Source organism: Anas acuta, chromosome 12, assembly GCF_963932015.1.
Source record: "Anas acuta chromosome 12, bAnaAcu1.1, whole genome shotgun sequence".
Classification (NCBI taxonomy): Eukaryota; Metazoa; Chordata; class Aves; order Anseriformes; family Anatidae; genus Anas; species Anas acuta.
The window spans coordinates 8,413,884-8,427,117 of NC_088990.1; the positions used below are offsets into that span (position 1 = coordinate 8,413,884).

The 13,234-nt window shown below is 56.1% G+C and overlaps 2 protein-coding genes across 3 annotated transcripts; both read right to left on the minus strand.

The window, feature by feature from the left end:
• Positions 1-129: 129 nt before the first annotated feature.
• On the minus strand, positions 130-7,317 carry PLIN1 (perilipin 1). 2 transcript variants are annotated; one of them, XM_068695699.1, is made up of 9 exons: positions 7,300-7,317; positions 5,026-5,080; positions 4,265-4,463; positions 4,034-4,116; positions 3,439-3,691; positions 2,979-3,223; positions 2,339-2,491; positions 1,528-1,761; positions 130-1,084 (listed from the first exon to the last, which is right to left on the minus strand). In XM_068695699.1, exons 2-9 carry the CDS (start codon positions 5,068-5,070, stop codon positions 710-712), a joined length of 1,587 nt encoding a protein of 528 aa, XP_068551800.1. In that variant the 5' UTR covers positions 5,071-5,080; positions 7,300-7,317; the 3' UTR covers positions 130-709. The 2 variants fall into 2 exon arrangements, with proteins under 2 accessions (XP_068551800.1, XP_068551799.1); XM_068695698.1 differs by lacking the exon at positions 7,300-7,317 and adding an exon at positions 5,747-6,752.
• Positions 7,318-8,117: 800 nt separating this feature from the next.
• PEX11A (peroxisomal biogenesis factor 11 alpha) lies at positions 8,118-13,171 on the minus strand. Its single transcript, XM_068695701.1, has 3 exons — positions 13,007-13,171; positions 12,814-12,929; positions 8,118-11,366 (listed from the first exon to the last, which is right to left on the minus strand). Exons 1-3 carry the CDS (start codon positions 13,060-13,062, stop codon positions 10,801-10,803), a joined length of 738 nt encoding a protein of 245 aa, XP_068551802.1. The 5' UTR covers positions 13,063-13,171; the 3' UTR covers positions 8,118-10,800.
• Between the last annotated feature and the right edge of the window lie 63 nt (positions 13,172-13,234).

A 13,234-nucleotide genomic window follows, 5' to 3' on the forward strand; every position in this document is an offset into this window, starting at 1 on the left:
AGCTAGCGCAGCCTCTGCAGGCACCCTCGGGATCCCCTTGTCCCTTCTTGGGTGCCCAGGGGCTGAGTTTCCCCTTCCTCAACCCATCCTGCTGCTGGGCTAGCTCTGGGAAAGCAAACCGCGCCGGGGGCAGGTAGGGAAGGTTTATTACAGCAGCAGATACAACCACAAGTAGCGGGAAGTGGGGCAGAACCGCAGGAGAAGGGGGTCCAGGCACTCCCCCCGCTGTCACCGGCCTCATTTCCGACCCTCAACAAGGACCAGGGTGGCCCAGAGCTGGTCCCTTTCTTCTTCTTGTCTTCTCCGGTCCCCTCTGGTCTCTCCTCCACCTATTTCTCCCTCCAACAGCAGCATTTTGGCTGCCTTCGCTCTCCCCCTCCTGGCCCCAGCGCACTCCCCAGGGAAGAGCCACCCCCGGGGCAGAGCGAGGACCCTCCTGTGTCTGCGGGGGGTGTGCGTGGCGGGGACAACCACAGGGCAAAGCACCCACGGGTTCCCTATGATCTGCTTGGGCTCCAGCTTGGGGACAGAGGGTGGCACCCCATTGGGACACAACCATGGATGCAACCCATGAGCATGGAGACACCCCCTGGGTGGGGGGGATGTCCCTGCTCGCTGTCACACCGATGTCTGTGTCCGTGTGGGGACGCGGGTAGTGGCGGGGCGAAGCGTGCTGTGGGGTGCCGAGCCGTGTGCCCCCCCAACCTCCTCAGTCCTTCTTGAAGGCCGGGCTGTAGAGGTTGGCGTAGTAGGCCCGGCTGTACATGGCCTCGGGCCCGAAGCGGTAGGAGCCCTCGCTCACGCGCCGGTTGTAGGGGGCGAAGGCGGATTTCCGCGGCAGGGGGCACTCGGGCTCGAAGGCCGGGCTGCGGTAGAGGTTGTGGCGCATGAAGAGGGGGTCCTCCAGGCCCAGGAAGGACAGCGGGTGGTGGCCGCGGTACAGCCGCCAGTCGCCCCTCAGCTGGGACTTCTCCTCAGCGGGGGCGGCAGCAGGCTTGCCGTCCTCCTCCTCCTTCTGCTCCGGCTCAGGGCTGGCCTTGCTGCCCCCCGCCGCCGCCTCGTCCTTCACCGACTGCCTGCGGAGCTGAGAGCTGGCGTGAGCGGCGGCCCCAAGGGAGACCTCGTGGGGCAGAGAGCTCAGGACAGGACATTTTATCCCCACGGGTGTCCCCAGAGGAGGAGGGAGTGGGCGGCCGCAGGACACAAGGCCCCTGGGGAGGGAAGGGAGGCGGAGGAGCAGGGGGGGGGGATGCGGGCTCGGCCTGAATTTTCGCCTCCCCAGGAATTTGCAGTCCCGTCCTGGAGCACACGCAGGGTGAATGGCGTCCCGACAGGGACAGGAGGGCACGTGTGGAGTGGTGGCTTCAGGGCTTGGTGTCACTGGGGTGTGCCCTGCCTGGGGGGTGTCACGGGGACTCCCCATCACAGGTTTTGGTGACTCTCTGTCCATGGGGGTATTCATGGGGAGAGCTTGGACCTAAAAGGCTTTGCAGGAGGTGGACGGGACCTGATCCGTGATAAACTCACCGGCACGTAGCTGTACAGGGTGCCCAGCAGATGCTTGGGGGCGCTGACGAGGGTCCCCCCCAGCGCATCCACCGTCTCCATGGCCCTGGACAGCCTGCGGGGGGTGAACAGGATCAAGCCCTCGGCCGCGTCCCAGGCCACAGCAGGGACCTTCTTCACGCTGGAGATGCCGGAGGCGCAGGCGCTCTGCAGGTTGTGGGCTACGCTGCCCACCAGCCCGGGACCATCCCCTGCCTGGAGAGAGAAGACACCACAGCCACTCGTGCTGGCCACCACTATTTCCCCCCCCCAGACCCTCACAGCCCCCTGGGACCCCACATTTCCGCTGCAGGCAGAGGCAAAGGGCACCGACCCCGACCTGCAGCTTCCCGTCCGCATGTCCCAGCAGAGCTGCTGCCAGCGGGGAAAGTTCCCAGCCCCGGCTCTCTGTGCTGGCAGCAGGGCCTCCCCAAACCTCAATCCCCCCCCACCCAGGGTCCTCCTGCCCTTTTTTCACTGCTGGGACCGTGCAGCGGGGGGAGACTCAGTGCCGAGACCCCAAAGCAACAACTGGGAGCTTGGTGCTGGGTTGGGGAATTGGGGCACCTGCATCGTGCCTGGCACATAGCTGTCGGATTTGGGGGGTTCAGGATTTTTTTCCCCAAGGAATAAGCCAGGGAAAGTCAGTCCTCTGGCTTGTGCCCAGCCCCTGAGAAGGTGTCAGAAAAGGAGGGCATTTATTTATCTTTTTGGAGAGGAGAGTGAGGACGTGTTGGGGCCAGGAGGATGCTTTGGGATGACCCCATCTCGCCGCCCTCTTGTTTCTCCGTACCTCACCGGCGTGGCTGTCCTCCTTCTTCCCTGCTTTCTCCTGCTTCTGCTCCGGCACCTTGCTCTGCCGCCGGCTCAGCCAGCCGCCCGCAGTGCCCTGCCCCTCACTGTGGCTTTGTGGTGCTTGGGGTGCGCTCGGCTTGGCCAGGCTGCCCTGTGGGGACAAAAAACAGAGCTCGGGGCAGCCCTGGAGCTTTGGGATCGGCTGGGAAGGGGCTCTCACCGCAGCACGGGGTGGGAGAGGTGAGGCACCCCCTGTCCTGATGGTATCTGGTCCTCCCACGGGGCGTTTGGTGTGGGGAGGATGTTATGGCAAGGCCATAAATCAGCCATCTAGATTGGGAGGCAGCTGGAAATAACTCATCCTGCTAACGTGCTGCAGGCTGTGTGAATGTGCTGATGGCACGGAGACCGCTGGCCCCAGCTCCCACTGCTGAGCAGGGGAAAGCTGGCAGCGACTGCCCCCGCTGCCTATTGTGCTCTCTGGGAACATGGGAAAAGGGCTCTCGGGTTTTACCATGGGAAAAGGCGACGGAAATCCCAGCCCAGCCTTCGGTAGGAATCCCAACATTTCAGGTCTGGCCTCATTCCCGTAGCCCCCATTTTGCTGGGGGTCTCTGGGGGGGGTTTGGGGCACTCACCACGATGGGGATCCAGGTGACCAGCTCCTGCCCCTTGGTTTTGGCGCGCTGGAGGCTCTGGGTGGTTTGCTGGTAAGCGCGGTGGGAGACGGTGCTGACCAGGGCTCCGATCCGGCCCAGGGTGCTGGGGGCACTGGGAGCGCTGGGAGCACTGGGAGCACTGGGAGCGCTGGGAGCTCTGGGAGCGCTGGGCTTCCTCTGGGAGATCTTTGCTGCTGGCCCACGAGTCTCTTTGGGCTTCTTATCTAAAAGCAGAGCAGCCCAGGGCTGGGTGGGGGACCCGCACCAGAAGCCTCCGGTGGCCAAGTGCCAAACGTCCTCCCTCCACCTGCACCCCATAAGCGAGGTGCCACCTCTTATAGGGCCAGGATCAGGGGGTCTCCTCCTTCCCAGCCACACCATGCCCTGCAGGGACGCCCCTCTGCACACCCCTTGGTGATGATTTGTGCATCGGGACTACCTGCTTCCTCGTCCTCTTCTGGCAGCAGGTACTCCATCAGCTTCTCCAGCCCGCCCAGCGCCGTGTCGACGCCAGCGGCCGCCATCTGGCTCACCGAGTTGCTCCTCGTGTACCTGGCCGTGGTCTCCACGGTGCTCTTGGTTGCCTCGTAGCCCTCCGCTGCCAGCCCCAGGATCTTGTCCACGGAGTTGCCAATGGTGCTTTTGGCGCTTTGGAGCGGGGTGGAGATGGTGTCCTTCAGTTCGGAGGCGAGCTGCGGGTGGAGAGATGCAGAAGAGCCCTGCTGGCCTGCTCCAGGTGGCAGGGGACAGCCAGAGGGACAACGGAGACCCCAGCCGTGGCCGCACCCAGGAGGGGAATGACAATTTCCTACAGCCTGGGCTGGAGGCAGCTGGTGAGGATGGCACACGGGACACTACTGACATATGTCTGGGAGCTACCCAACCCTTGTGGCCAAGTCCTTGCTTTGGGGTGCCCCGGAGCAGCCCCTCACCTCCAGCAGTGACCAGAGGCAGCGTGCCCCATAGAGGAAGCCCTGTGGGTTCCACAGAGGGGCTGTAGGGTCCCAGAGGCTGCTGTCCCACCCGTGACCTACCTTCTCGACAGGGTACTGCAGGGCAGGGATCTTCTCCTCCAGGTGGTCCAAGCCCCGGCAGGCCAAGTTGTTGGCTACAGTGACTGCCTCGGGCAAAAACACGAGAGCGGGCTGGTGAGGAAGGCTGGGGGCTGCGCTGGGGGTGCTGTGTGCCCGTGCCAGCACCACGGGAGGCTTCCCCTGCCGTGTCCCCCCCCGTCCCCTCCCCACGGGCAGCGTTGGAGGACTCACACTGGGGCTCCAGCCTGCGCACCACGGGCTCCACGCTCCACAAGGCCAAGGCGCCGGCGCCCTGCACGCCCCGCTCGTAGACCTCGCACACGGAGGCCATGAGCGGGTGGGCCTCCTTGGTGCTGGCGTAGGTCCGCTGCAGGCTTTCACAGGTCGAGCTGACCACCGGCAGGTGCAGGACCCGCTGCAGCACGTTCTCCTGAGCATCACACAGGGATGGTTAGGGGCCAGCCAGCTCCCCAAAAACGTCCCGTCACCTACGGGCATCGGGCACATTGCTGTGCCCACCCGGGAGCTCAGCTCCCACTGGAGGAGGAGATATCCCCCAGTCCTGTTTCCCTGCTTTCCAGTGGCAGCTCAGCAAGCAGCTGCTCAGGAAGCTGAGGGCCAGGAGGTGGCACAAGTGAGAGTCTCCCGGCCTCCTTTCCTGTGGCTCAGCTGTGCAAAACCAGGCTGGCTGCTGCTGCCGGAGGAGCAGCGATCCCATAAAACGACCCCACAAATACCATTGGAGCACTGATGGTCCCCACCTGCCCCAGCTCCCAAGCATGACTGTTCTCCTTCCAGCTCGGGGTTAACTCCTGATTCCCAACTTGATAACTTCAAGCACACCAAACGTTATCCTTTGCTCTGTTTTATTCCAGGTAAGGATAACCCACGGGGCAGCACAAGGTGCGACCCACATCCACCTGGTGCAGCCCGTATGAGATGCCTGGCGCTATTCACGCTCTGCCCTTTCCTCTCCCTCTTCCCACACTCACCTTGGCACTTCCATCCTGCAGGGTCTGATTCTTCTTGGCCGTCATCACAACACGTCTGCGGGCAAAGCGAAGTTCAGAGCTGCAGGCGGTGCTGTGCTGCCCGTGGGCTCCCTGCTCACCCCACAGCTTGGAGTGGGATGGGAGGGAGCTGGGCTGGGACACGCACCTCCCCTGGGTGCCACGGGACGTGCCATTGCCTAAGGCTTGACTTTTTACCACTTAAACCCTACAGCCAAGGGCTGGCTCCACGAGCTCCTCCCCTGCTAGCGAGCCTCAACACCCCAGGGTGTGAAGAATGGGCTGAGAGGCTGAGAGGTTGGGAGGAGCGGGGTACAAGCAGGATGAAATGGGTTAGGGCTGGAAAGCAAGCGGAGGGTAGGCAGGCTGGGGGTAGGTGCAGAGAGGAGCTGCTGGCAGGATGAGGGAGGCTGAGCGGTGATGCTCGGGATGTGGGGTTGTGATGGGGACCGTGAGACCCCCCTGTGCACCACCCCATGGCTCAGCACCATCATCCCTGTCCCCATGCACCCGGCTGGGCTGCAAAGCACCACAAAACCCCCGCCTGCGCTGCTCCTGGCTTGGTGACACCCCCAGGCACAGCTCCACTCCCTTTTCCCAGCAGCAAGCTGAATGCAGGAGATTGAAGGAAGGCAGGCAATCCCTGCCCTCACCCCGACCAGTCCCGCTGAAGCTGTCCCCCCTTTGGGGACCGGGGACTCACCCGGGGTCTGCCTGTGCAGAGCAGGAGCCGGTGGCAGCGCCGTCCCTGCGTGCGGGGCCTGTGCCGGGGTGCGCGGTGCCCTGGGCACTACCACCCCCAGGCCCCACCTCCCAGCTGGGTTCAGAGCCACGGGTTGCTGTGGAAACCGGGCAAACAGCACCCCGAGGCCACCCAAATTTGGGGCAGAAGGCTGCGAAAATGGCCCCGCTCAAAGCAGGGCAGGCTGCCTGAGGTCAGTCAAGCCTTGCAAGGCCAAAATCCCAATCTCCCCGGGCCCCAGATGCAGTGCTAAGCCACACTCATGACAAATGCCTGTTCCCTTATTTCCAGGGGGATCTCTCTCTGTTACAGCACGTGCCTGCCACCTCTTTTCCTTGCTCTGGGCACCTCGGAGCAGTTTGTGCTCCAGCTGGCACGGCACGTGCTGCAGACCCCTACATGTCCTAACCCCTCAGCGGTGCTGGACTCCTCTGACCCTCAGGATCTCTGTTGGGCTGGTGGGGCCAAAACAGGACGCAGTCCCACGAATGTGGCCTCCAAGCAGTGCAGCAGCTCGGCCGCTGTCCCTCAACCCCCGTGCAGGACACGGAGGTGTGCGCCCAAGCCTGTGTGGCTCCGGGCTCCTGGAAGCAATTCTCGGTCCTCCTTTCCTTCCAGAGAGCCTGGATTTGCTCCCAGCCCTGCAAAACTCACAGAGCTGCCTTGCCTGCTGGGCTCACCCCCCAAACAGAGGCACACCAGTGCCCTGGAACAGGCACACCAGTGTCCTGGATGGGCTCCAGCGCAGCAGCGGGGTGAGTCACTGCTCTCCAGACAGCAGGACAAAGGGCAGCAGCCTGCTCATAAGTTTGCTGTCTTGGCACCGAGGCTTCTCCCAGCTCTGCTGGCCGGGTAGGGGCAGTGCCAGCCTTCTCCCTGCCTTGGCATGAGCTGGGATCAACAGACAGCGCAGCCTTTGCCCTGCTGTGGCCTTTCCCCTTCCCCTCGCTGCGGGGCAGAGGCTCTGCCAGCCCCGTGACATACACTTTCTGCAGGCAGCATTTAGAGCCCAGATCAGCCGGGTGCAGGGCAGCAGAAGTTTACACCCTTGTCTCCGCAGTCTCCTCCATTCCTGTTAATGTACCATGGTTGGGGGTGAGCTAGAGCCCTAAAGACACATGAGGCATCTTTAAGCTTAGGTCTGCAGGGGGCTGGAGTAGTTAATTTATTTCCATGCCCAACAGCAGGATCACCATCCCCAAATCACTGCTGGCAAGTGTCTGCCCAGTTTCTTTTTAAATAATGTCTTCCCTGGCAATCTATTTAATGTTTTGTTTTACTTCAGTTCAAAATAAAATCACCTGTGTGATTTAATTCTCCTATGTGGCAATATAAACGTACCTCTTGGATGGAGTTAGAGACTAATTTACTGCCTTCCTCTTGGCAGAAAGCCTTTTAGACACATGAATACCCTTCACACCCTCTCTCTGTCACCTTTCCTCTACAAAACCAGTTCACCTGATCCCTCCCCAGAGCTGTTGGGTTTTAGACCTTTGATCACTCTTGCTGCTCACCTGGGACTCTCCAATGGCTCACACGTTTCTTGAAATACCGTGCCAAGCAGGGTACAAATGCTAGGAAAGCCTTGTCTGTGAGTAGATCCCTTATCTCACGTACCATTCTCCTGTTAATTGCTACCATTATGAAATATATATGAGACCAGTAATTCAGAGGGAAATTTGTGCTAAATTGTTGCCAAACGCAATGCTTTGTGCATTACTCAAGAAGTGACATTTCGGAGCTTTTAAATTTGCAAAGCTCTTACTGCAGGGGACAGGAGTAAACAGCGAGCTACCAGCAGGAGCTCAGTTTTAATGGCTATCCCTTCCCCATCCCTCCCCATCTCAACTGGAGATGTTATCCTTCACTCTCTGCCCTGAACAGGTGTTCATTATTAAACAACCACAGCAATTTGCCCCACAACACAAAGAGCCATCCAAAGGAAAGGCTGTTTATAAGATATTTCAGTGCAGGTGTAGACATTCTTTTCACCTACCTGTACCTGTGCTGGGCTGAGGGCTCCAGCACCAACTGCTTGTACTCAAGGGCAGCCGATGGCAATTCCCCAAATGTCATTTTTCAGGTGATTTCATGTGCACTTTTACCAGGTGCTCACATGTTTACTTCTTAATGTTTTCACATCTGAAATTGGGGTTGTAAATGAGCCTGTCAAATCTGGCTGCCACCCTGCTCCTGTGAAAGGAAAGCTCCATAACCCAAGAGCAAACACAGGCAGTATCTCTTCAACAGTTTTGCCCAATTCGGAGATATGAAAGAGGATTCCTTCTCCAGCATCTCTTCTCCACCCTCTAAATCACACACAGACACGGTGTCATTCTTAGATAAGTTTATTGCTTGTGTTCAAACAGCTGTTCTTATTCCAACTGCTGTATTAGAAACATACAAAGAAAAGGCACTAAAAGGATCTTCTCCACTTGATCGTGATTCTATGGCTTCAGTCACATCACATTAAAATACATTAAATTACTAGCCTCCAGCTGGGGAGCAGAAAGGCAAGTGTTAGTGCTTAACATCCAGTAAAGTTACTCCTGTATGCTCCATCCTGTTCTATACAGAATGGGGCAGGTAAGGCTGAGAAAGGCTGAAAATTCATTGCCCTGTCTCCCAGGTTAAGTCTGTACTTGTTAATCCACCCCAGTCCCTCCAGGAGAAACATCAAGAACTGGCTTGTGGCTTTGCATAGTGTTTGCTTGGCACAAGGGCAAAAATCCCACACTCCTCCCTCTGCAGAGGGCACAGCGAGGTATATCTGGCCAGGGGCCACATCAGCAAGTTAATCTATTTCCCTTTACCTATGAACTACAAGGGAAAAAGAGGAATAGGCTTGCAAAACAGTGGAAGATCTATTTTGTATCCAAGAGGTCCCCTGAGAGGAATTCGTAATGCAGTTTCTTGAAAGAAGACAAAATTCTGTAGGCAAAGGGTAGCCAGACCTCCACTGCCAGGTCATGGAGATTCTTCTCCTTTCCTTAGGAGAGGAGTTAGGAGGGTGTAGGGGTTGCTGCACGTTGGGATAATGATCAATCTGACCAAGGGAGGGATGGCTCACACATTGCCAGCATCTCACTCAAAGGCAAAAGGAGTAAAGGAACAAAACAACCCCATTGTTAAAAAGGGTATCAGGAGGAAGCCCTGGAAGGCAACATATCCATTATGGTCTGAACTGCCAGTACGCTCTGCTTTTAATGGTGTTCATTTCCATATTAAAAAGAAGAGCTGCTGCAGGCCATGTTTGGTCTTCAGACACACTTAATTATCCTGCTCAGCAACCTCTTTTTTCAAACCCTTCATTGGCAGCCTAAGACTTCAGATTCAAAGTGGAAGTGATTCCAGGCGTGACCACAACGACTTAGAGTAAGCTGGGGCCCTGCATTACCATGCCTACTCAATTCCACAGCCCTCTCCTTTTAATAAAGGAGACCAGCGCCTTTTAATTCCTGTTTACAGACAGTATCAGAAGTAATAAGAGAGTACCTTGGTCCTGGTTAGAGTAATCTCTGTTCACATCTCCTGACAGATGAAACAAGGAGTCCTTGCATCTGAAAGCAACAGAACACACAGGCCGAGCTCTGATGAAGAAAAGCGATAATTTTGTCTCCTATATATATGATGTGCAAATTTTTCTCAGACAGCGTACTCTGCAAAGTCAGGAGCAACAAAGACTGCATGTCACATAACTGTGAGGCAGCTGGACACAGTATTTCTCCTTTAACCTAGATCAGTGCCAGGCAGTCATTCCCAGCTAGGTAACCGAAGAGCAATTCCGCTGTCACAGGGTAAATACAAGGCACTTTCAAATGGTAGAACCAGCGAGGGAATGCAAAAGAAATCTTGTGGTTGTGATGGGAGGATAATGAGGATCAAGAAGGAAAATGTGAAACGTGAATGCCCAAATCCAGGTAATAAGCTTCTCTTCTCAAGGAGATTCTGATACGATCAAGTCCAACTCCATTCCCTTCCCTCCAGGAGCTTACGCAACTGGAAACACTCCCTTGCAGTTTGACTCAACAAGCTCCAAGACAGCCTTCTGTCCTTAAATACAGGTTCCAAAGCACATTATTACGCTGGATGTTTTCAAGTAAAATTAGAAGAACAAGCTGCTTATCACACTGTGATTAATGTAAAATGGTTGAATTTAGAATCACGGAGGCTTGGGAGTTAAGGTGCATGTGCAATGGGAAATGTAGTGCTCAGGAGAGGTTCCAGATTCACAGCTTTGGAAAGTCAGTTCCCTACAAATCACAGCATTATCGGCAATGAGACCAGCTTTTCCCAGGCACTGTTCTTCACCAAAATCCTCAGCTGCAGAAGTCAGAGTAAGTGGCCAGCAGTCCTTGGCTCACATTAACAAAGGAGAAGAAGAAGGTGCTGATGCCCTGGGACAAAGTTGGCACTCACCAGACCATAGGTCTAGCGTCAACAGTGCGTGCTCGTGTAACGCGGAGATCACTGGAAGGTCAGGAAACACCACTCCTGTTACCATCAAACCACTGCCCACAGACGTCAGGATGCAGGAATCCAGTCCCATCACAACACTCAGGCATTACTTCAGGCCATTTAAGCAGAGCTCCTAACTTGACTGAACACGCTGTAGAAAATTTGACTGCAGGAACCTTTGATTGGTGAATTCTAGCTTTCCAGTGTAAACACGATTAATTATGAGTCCTATTACCTATTGCAGTAGTTGAGGCAGCTATTTCGTAACCCTGTATTAAAATATAAAATCAGTATTTCCTTATCTGGCAGCCACGTTCCAAGTCCTGTTTCTGTCTGTGCAATATTATTTTGTTTTTCCCATTTTCACTCCATTGGGCACCAAACTCATCTGCAAAGAGAGAGGGAAGGAGCAAGGGTGGAGTTCATTTATTCAGAGGACAAAACTCATCTTGAGGTTACTGTGAGATATCTTCATTTGTAAAGTGCCATAGGGAGAATCAAAACCTGTCAGAGGTTCAAAGCCGTCGGCTCACCACATGCCGTGCAGTTTCTCTCTGTCACTGTTTCAGCTTCAGATGAGGGCTTGCTAATGTGAGGATCCCCACCAGAGAGGAGAGGAGGCCACAGAAACCAATCACTCCTGGATTGGTCTTGTAGATCCCCAGTGTATCCAAAGGACCCGTGAGATCACAGAGATTCTTCACCATGTCGAGCACCAGAGGAGGATGATTTTTAAGTATCTGAAACAGTAGGAGGAAAAAACCGTGCATGCCATCACATTTCAAACCATTTAGTTCGTGATTTCGTTTGTCCCAGGAAGAATTCTCCTTCATCTTTCCTTCCTGTACAGCTTGCTCCAGCCTCCACGAGACCTCATACCAATCCCTGGCCAGGTTCATCAGCAGTGAAAAGTAGTAGCACTTGGTGGCCCAGTTCCGCCACTTCGGCACGTCAATGTCAGGCTGGAGTCCAACGCTCTTCAACCACAGGACTGTGTCGCAGACGAAGTACAGGGCACGGGTCAGGTTGGAAGCCGTAAGGCAAACGCGAGGAACCACGTCTGGCAGCTGCGTAGTTCTCCTGGCTGCTACCAAGGCGTGCACCGTGTTGCCCAGTCTGAACACTGCAAGAGACACCACGAAGGTTAGTGTGGCAGCTGCAGAGACACAGCTCTAGGCAGGGCGACTCGGCACGTCACTGCCCACAATTCATAAACTTAACAGGCTTCGGGCATTTGTATGCTTAAACATCTTCTCCACTCTTAAGGGAATTGTGAGTTCGCAGTGTGAGAGGCTAGTATTAGGGAGGGAAGGGGCGTAAATCCCTCAGTGCTACTGTCCTGAACACAATTTTGTCAATAGCCAGGAATCACCAGCTTTTCCTGCTGCTCCATTTTCAGTGCTTGGGTGTGCTCCGGACCCATAGCACTCTGAACAGGGCAGTGACACAAACAGAGCCTCCAGTGTCAGTGGTACTCTGCTGTGACACTGACATTTAACACTGGACAGGAGGTGATGTTACTGCATAAACCCCGTTGCCACCACGAGCTGCACCTTCCCTAAGCTTCTGCAGAAGCTGGGGGTTTACACGCTGAGCACGCTGACACCCAAGTCCCTCCTCAGCCATGAATTTGTCAGAGGTGCACATCGCTCCCTGCAAACAGGAGCAGTATATTCCACTTCCAGCTATAACACATAGCAAACCCTATTTCATGCCCTGCACAGTTTAGGTTTCACCTCATGAATGTTAATACAATACCACACAAAATACTTTTAATAACCTGCTGCACTGTAACAGTGACAGATGTTGGCTGTACCCATGTTTAGTGGAGCTGCAAGCGCCCTGAATTTCGGCCTGAAGCCTACCGGAGGTTTGTTTAGCACAGACAAGAGAATTATGGCTGTGCTGATAAACCAGCTGGCCTCTCTCCTGGAAATTACCATACTCCAGAGCTAATTGGCATAATAAAACAAATCTATGGTAACACATTAAATCAGCGTCCTTGCCGCACATGTTGAAACTGCTCCAGAATTGAGTAATTGATAAGTAGGTGTAAGATCAAGCCGAAAGCACACAGGACAACAAATGGCACAACCCTGACAGGGTGACATGGAACAAAGTGATGCATACAGTTAGAGCACAAGAAAAGGAGGGACGGGGAAAAAAATTAGTAGAGTGTAAGTGCTAAAGAAAAGTCGTGTGAAGTAAAATGTAAGGAGCCACGTTGAAGGATGGTTCTTCAGAGGTGCTTTTCAGGGGATGGGGATCTTTAGTATTAAGCCACCTTGCTGGGAGGACTGACAGGAGTGCAGTGAGGCAGCGGTGTGCCAAAACTCCTCGTTCTGTCCCAAAACAGGGCTGACAACTTCAACTCCTGCCTGTTAACTCACTGCTCCAGCTCTCCCTGCAGCAACGCATGGGAGAGGAGGCTGGAGGAGCAACAAATGCCACTGTAGCCGTGCAGATCCTGCCAAGCCAGGGCAGGGTAAGGATGCTGACAGCTCCGTGAGTGCACCAGAAGGGTTTTGTGTCCCCAGGAGGAGCTCGCCCCCGGGGACACCGGCACTTACTCTTCCGTCCCGAGCTCATGCTGGCTTCCAGCTGCTTCAGCTTCAGCACCAGCTCCTCCTTCTCGGCCTGGCGCTGCAGCACATAGCCCAGCAGCATGCAGGTGTACTGCGTGGCTCTGCAAAACACCACAGACACACGGGCTGAGAGCACGGCGGGCACCCGGGGACCCCGGCACAAGGGCCGAGCACTCACCGTAGGAGCCGTTCGCGGCCCTGGCTGCGCTCGGTGAAGTCCACGAAGCGCTGCATGGCGCCGGGGCAGCCCCGCCGGCACCGGCACCGGCACCGGCACCACAACGGCGGCCGCTCCCGCTCCGCCCCGCTCCGCCCCGCTCCGCCGCCGGAACCCCCCCGCTCCGGGCTCTGCTTGCCCGGCCGGGCCGCGGCGCTGCCGGCCCGTTGCCATGGCGACCGGCAACAG

Bases quoted from the DNA above. Each gene is read 5' to 3' on its own strand.
- PEX11A (XM_068695701.1), bottom strand. From the start codon at position 13,062: ATGCAGCGCTTCGTGGACTTCACCGAGCGCAGCCAGGGCCGCGAACGG. The intron at 12,930-13,006 runs GTGAGTGCTCGG...GGTGTTTTGCAG, and splicing joins GGCCGCGAACGGCTCCTACG to AGCCACGCAGTACACCTGCA. The intron at 11,367-12,813 runs GTAAGTGCCGGT...TGTCTCTTGCAG, and splicing joins CATGAGCTCGGGACGGAAGA to TGTTCAGACTGGGCAACACG.
- PLIN1 (XM_068695699.1), bottom strand. From the start codon at position 5,070: ATGACGGCCAAGAAGAATCAGACCCTGCAGGATGGAAGTGCCAAG. The intron at 4,117-4,264 runs GTGAGTCCTCCA...TGCCCGAGGCAG, and splicing joins GCGCAGGCTGGAGCCCCAGT to TCACTGTAGCCAACAACTTG. The intron at 1,762-2,338 runs GTACGGAGAAAC...TTCTCTCTCCAG, and splicing joins AGGACAGCCACGCCGGTGAG to GCAGGGGATGGTCCCGGGCT.